This window comes from Pteropus vampyrus, unplaced genomic scaffold (assembly GCF_000151845.1).
Source record: "Pteropus vampyrus isolate Shadow unplaced genomic scaffold, Pvam_2.0 Scaffold231, whole genome shotgun sequence".
Lineage (NCBI taxonomy): Eukaryota > Metazoa > Chordata > Mammalia > Chiroptera > Pteropodidae > Pteropus > Pteropus vampyrus.
This window is the reverse complement of record NW_011889012.1, coordinates 239817-245926: the sequence shown is the minus strand read 5'-3', so window position 1 is coordinate 245926 and position 6110 is coordinate 239817. Positions and strand designations below refer to the sequence as shown.

Genomic DNA, 6110 nt, shown 5'->3' with positions numbered 1-6110 from the left:
AAAAAAGCCTATAGAAAACATTAAGAAAATGTTTTTGTACAGCTATATAATGTTTGTGTTTTAAGCTAAGGATTATTACAAAAAGTCAAAAAATTAGAAAAACTGAAGTTTATAAAGTAAAAAGCGGCAGTAAGCTAAGGTCAATTTATTATTACAGAAAGAAAACCATTTTTTATAAGTCTAGTGCAGCCTACGCGGACAGTGTGTATGTAGTCTGCAGTGGTGCCAGTCCTGTCCCTGGCCTTCACGTCCCCTCACTGCCCGCTCGCTGACGCACCCAGAGCAGCTCCCAGTCCCCCAGGCTCCGCCCTGGCAGGTGGCCTCTGCAGGCGGGCCATTGTTATCTTTTATACCGTATTTTTACTGTAGCTTTTCTATGTTTAGATACACAAATACTTACCATCATGTTACAACCGTCTACAGTGTTCAGGACAGTGACAGCCGTGCAGGCTTGTAGCCCAGGAGCAACAGGCTAGACCACATGGCCCAGGTGTGCAGTAGACTAGACCACAGGGCCTAGGTGTGCAGTAGGCTAGACCACGTAGGTGTGTGCAAGTCATTCCATGATGTTCGTAGGACAAAATCAACTAATACTGTGTTTTCTTAGAACATATCCCTGTCGTTAAGCGATAAGTGTCTATATTTTAGTCTTGTTCCATTGATTACTAGTAAAGTTGAACATTTTTCTGTAGGAAGCACAAAATAAGTGTTAGCTATTATGTTTATTGGCCGGGTCATATTTCTTCTTTTCTGAACTACCTATTCATGGTCTTTGTCTACTTCCCTATTAGAATGACAGACTTTTTCTTAATGATTTATAACTGTTCTTTATAGAGATCATTAAGCCTTTGATATATAATATGCTGTCAATACTTTCCCCAAGTTGAGTTTACTTTTGAGTTTAAGGTGGACTTTGATATACTGAGTTATATTCCAGTCAAAACAATTTTTCTTTTATCAGCTAACCTTTCTCAGCCTTAAGATTACGGGTTCTTTTAGTAGTGACTTTTCATTTTTCTACATTTAGGTAACTAATCTGACATTTGTTTTTTTGCAATATGAAGTAGAGACATAATCCTAACTAGTCCATTGGTTCAACAATCCATCAGTTCCCTAATAATACAAAATGTTATCTTCATCATAAATTCTGAATTCACACACACAGATACACACATACACTTTCCTAACTTTCTATTCTGTACTTTCAGTAATGTCTAACAGGTATTTTAATGTCACATACAGATCTCACCATACTACTGATGGTTTCAGAGTTTCTTTGCAACATTTATATATTCTTGCAGATGAACAAGTTCAAAAATATCCCTACTAGAATTCTGATCGAGATCATTTTAAATTTATAAAACATTTAGAGAAAATTTAACTTTTGATAAAAATAAAAATCTGCCCACCTAGGAAGGAAGTAGTCATCTCCACCTTTCAAAAAAGTCAACAGTAGTCTTTACTTTATGTCATTTCTGCATGTTTCTTGTCAGTTCCCTGAAATTTTATACGGCGGTGCTACTATGATCAGGATGTTGATCCATTAGAATTTCGAACAGACTTATGCTAATATATGGGAAATCTATGGATTTCTGTGTATTTATTTTTACTCAAACACTTTATCAAGGTACACTTGCTTAGAGGAGGGTTTCTAGGTACCTCAACAGTTCTATCGAGAATTCTCAAAAAAACAAAATAAGTATGAAGCACGAAGCACTCGGATTGAAGAGATCTTATTTTCTAGGTCCAAAAGCTTTCAAAATAAAACAGTATCTCTTGAGACCTGGTAGTGGGTATCAGATGGCCCGAGCTGTGCCACTATAGTAGGGCACCAGATGTGGTCAGGCGTTTACCTGCTCCACACAAAAGTGGTAAGTTACAGGGCGACGTACATCACGACAGGAAGCAATGAATCTATCTCTGCAGTTCTGCACAGTGTCTCACTATCACCTGATCCCACGAGAAGCCTACCAACGGGGTTTACATTTCATAAATGAGGCAACAGAGGCGCCAAGAAGTTGAACTTATCTAAAACCGCTTGGCTTCCAAGGAGTGGAGGTGAAATTCAATTTTTTTCCTGGTATTGTTTTCTACAATAGTATGCTAAACTAAGAACTTTCACATTTTTATTTTCAGCATATATTCTCATTTCTTATTATGTTTTCTTTCTATAAGATTTCTATAAATTAAATAGGAACAGAAACATCCGCCATATTTCACAAATGATGCAATGAATTCAACTAAAATGAAATATTATGTGTGAAATCACTTTGAAAGTATAAAATACAAATGCAAAGTACATTAAAAATAAGTGAATCATCAAGTTTGTTAGTACTAAAATCAAGATCATTATTCTCAGAGCTTTTCCTAACAGATTATAAAGAGCTCTTTCCAGCTTCCAGCGGGAGAATAACAAAAATTATTGATTCCAAGGGAAAAAAAGCAAGGGGATAAGAACTTCACACATGCCCATCTGAGTAACAAAGTTCAGAAATCATAGGTACATCTGTCTCCTACACGGCCATTAGAAACAGGCTTAAAATCTCTCTCTCCAATCCATGACTACCAAGGACAGTGATCAGAAGGACAGACAGTCAAAAGCAAAGAGAAGAGAATTAGCAAAGAAGCTACAAAAGGTGCCACTTCACCCCAAGGAAAGACCGAGCAGCGGAAGCAGACGCACGGTCAGCTGCCCGTGGCCCCCCGAAGCACGGACCTGCAGGCAGCAGCCCTGCCGGAAGTCAGGGCCCCCATACGCAGCGAACGAACAGCAGCAGAGTGCCAAAGAAAGATGGATAAAGATACGACAATTGAACAGGCTCGTGTTGTTCCCATTATTAAATGAATGTAAAAATAGCAAACAAATGATGATTTCTGAATGATTACAGTTACCAAGAGTGCTAATTAAATATAAACATGCTGTTCAAATATCATCATGGTTACAACTGTAAGATTACAAAAAGAAAACATTGCTCATTCTGCCTGGATAGCCGGAAGTATGGGAAAAGGGTCTTTTAAAGATTTTAAGACAACGGGGGAGACGAACAATAGTCCAGCTCATTCAGAATGAAAATATAAACTTTATATTTTCATTAGCAAGGTCAAAGTGTAATTACCTGAGAGACTGAGCCACTATGTTTTCACATATGGTCAGACAATGATTCACACGGTCTTTCTTGGTGGCTGAGAGTTCTTTCTTTCTAAACGGAAAAAAAAAGAAGGAAAGGAGGTGAACACGTGTTGACTGACCCACTCCGTTTACTTCCGCACGCCCTCGGTGCGTGCCATAAGCACCTGAGGACCAGCAGGAGTAAAGCATACACTCTGAGCCGGGGGCAGAGTCGGGTCAGGCCAGGGGGGGTGGCCGAGCGCAAGCCGGGGCTTCCTCAGCAACGCAGCTCCCCAGCCAACAGGTGATGCTACCAATGCGCCTTATTTTTCCCATTTTTAGAGAGATTGCAGTGCCAACAGTGACTGGCCCAAGATCATGCTGACAGAGGGCTGTGCGATTCCAGGGAACACGATATGACACGGAGTCTGCATGCCTAGATACCGCCACCCGCCACTTCTCCGCGCCACGCTGCTCACTGACTGCAGTCGGCACGCCACACAGACCTCACGCTCCTCATCAGGTGTAACGTGCACAATGGCTAATCGCGCCTGTGTCCCCAAACAGCTAGAAATAGGCCTCCCGCTCAGAGCTTTCGACTGAGACTTCTCGGTCCAACAGGAGATAAACAGCCAGGTCAAGATCAGATTAAAGGTGCCCGCTCGCCACCCAAACCTACGGCTTCGGCTGTCTTCTGTCTTCAAGGCAGAGGGATACCCCGAAGCCGAACGTGAAGCAGGCTTAAGGAGCTCATCCGAAAGAGAACCAGACCACTAGGTTTCTGAGGGACTTCTATTACCAAGGGGGGCGTCTAACCTACCAACTGCTGTGACTGTTTAATCCCTAACGCAGCCCCCTGTTTAATCCCAAGTGCAGCCGAAGGAACAGGCTCCCACACCGCAAAGCCAACGAAGCACGCCCTCCGAAAGGCATGGCGGAGGCGGCCGGGAAGAGCACAGGTGTGGCAGCGCCTCCCAAGGGAGAAGTCGGGGGCCAAAAAGAAGGGATGGGGTCAAAGGCACAGAAAAGGACCAGGGCCTGAGGGAGAAGCCCAGCCCACGGCACGAGGCGGGGGCGGCCCCGTGGCCAACTGCCCAGTCGGAGCTGGTCATGACAGGGACTCCCCCCGAGGAGGCACACGGCACAGGGCTGCGCGGCCACCACGCCGCCATTCTCCCCTCCGTGGACACGGGCCTCCCGCTCAGACGTTCCTGCCCGGCTTCCCTGCGGCCACGACAAACATGCTGCAGACCAAACAGCAACGGGAGTGGAAGACAGAGTGTCCACCTCGCCGGCGTGCGAGGGCACCCCCTTAGTTCCCTCCAACTGGAACGATGTGCCTAACGCCCAGCTGCCGCTCACACGGATGAGACATCGAGAAGACTGCGGAGCAGCAGGACGGAAGGAGCCTGGGTCCCTGAGAGACCACAAGAAGCAGAGAGCCCCCCACCCTCACAAGCCACCCCCGTCAAAGCACTCTGATGGAAAGAACCCGACATCCTCCTGGAGGACGGACAAGCAAACAGCCACCCTGCCGACAGACGCTGGCGGGCAGACAGCACAAACGAGGCCGCGTCTCAGCGTACCGGGTTCGAGACTACGCACAGGATGAGTCCACTCGTGAGACATTCTGGAAGAGACAAAACTACAGGAACAAAAAGTGATCACTAATTTCCAGGGGCCGGGGAGGGGCTGACAGCAAAAAGGCATGAGGAACTTTTCGGGGTGACAGACTATTCTGAATCTGGATTGTGGTAGTAGTTACACGGCTTGACACATTTGGCAAAATTCATAGAACTCTGCACTACACAGGGTACATTTTACTATATGCAAGTCATACCTCGGTTCTAAAAAGAAAGTACTTTGAGAACGAAAGTGCTCTCCCCTTTATTTATTTATTTGTTTTTAAGCGAGGCAACCGACCCTTGGTTGACCTCACAGATTACAAGGACCTTGTCAGCTTACAGTCCCTTATTTTTTTTTTTTTAATTTTTTACATCTACAGCACCTGGTCTTCCTAGGTGGTCTCCCATCCAAGTACTAACCAGGCTCGAACCTGCTTAGCTTCCGAGATCAGCCGGGTTCAGGCATGTTCAGGGCTGCGTGGCCGCAGACAGTACTCTCCCCTTTAAACCACCATACGAAGTCTGTGACAGCAGCTTAGTTTACCTAGTGTAGCACAGCCACCAAGGATACTAAAGAACATGATGAATGTATATATTTTAGGAAGCAAACTAACTCACTTGTCCGTTACTATTGGCTCTCCACAGTGAAAACCTGCCCGAGGCCTTGAATGAACTGAATTTGCACACTCAGTCTCCTAGAGGCAGCAATGGTGGCCCTCAGTGTGGCAGTCCCTTACACTAGATCTAAAACAATTCCTTGCGGAGTGCTAATGAGAAAGGGCTGGAAAACACTAAACTAACTGGACCCCACAACTTAACGAAAGTCAGAATAGAAATATTCAGGACTTATGTTTTCCACAAAGTCAGAATCCAAGCAGAACCTTCATCCTGTGGTGTCACCGCCTCCGAGCCCGAAAGATGGGTAGCCTGTGACTCGTGGCAATTCCCTTCACTGTCTGAGCCCAACTTTTCCCATCTGGAACTGAAGCAGCTCACCTAAAGCAGGGGTGGCGACCAGGTGTCTTGGATGGCCCACCCTGATCAGAAGGCCGAGGCTCCCAGAGTCATTCTAGACAATAGCTTGAAGCCTCGTCTGTTTCAGTAAGAAAGACTGCCATGCCGAATGACGGTGTGTCACAGGCTGGGGAGGAGGTGTCCCAAACGAGATGATTCCCAACGTTTCCTCAGGCTGCAACACTATAAGCCTCCTGGACTTCACGAGACAGCACTGCATGTCAATGCCCCAACTACCTGTGTGGTTAAAACCACAGTGTAGGGTTTCAACGTGCACATCTCAGTAGAGCCACACGGGTACCAAAAGCAATGAAAGCCAACGGTGCCACACTAACCACCCGCAGGCCTGATGGAGAACTGGC

At 45.6% G+C, this 6110-nt stretch overlaps 1 protein-coding gene and 1 pseudogene across 1 annotated transcript in view; both read right to left on the bottom strand.

Annotated features, from left to right (window-relative positions):
* The window catches only part of HTT (huntingtin), a 114234-nt gene extending 109997 nt beyond the window's left edge, over positions 1 to 4237 (bottom strand). Inside the window, exon 1 of the mRNA XM_023519670.1 lies at positions 3117 to 4237. Coding sequence (XP_023375438.1) covers positions 3117 to 3319 — 203 coding nt within the window. The 5' untranslated portion in view covers positions 3320 to 4237. The remainder of the gene's footprint in view (positions 1 to 3116) is intronic.
* Positions 4238 to 5105: 868 nt separating this feature from the next.
* On the bottom strand, positions 5106 to 5224 carry LOC111728831 (annotated as a pseudogene).
* Between the last annotated feature and the right edge of the window lie 886 nt (positions 5225 to 6110).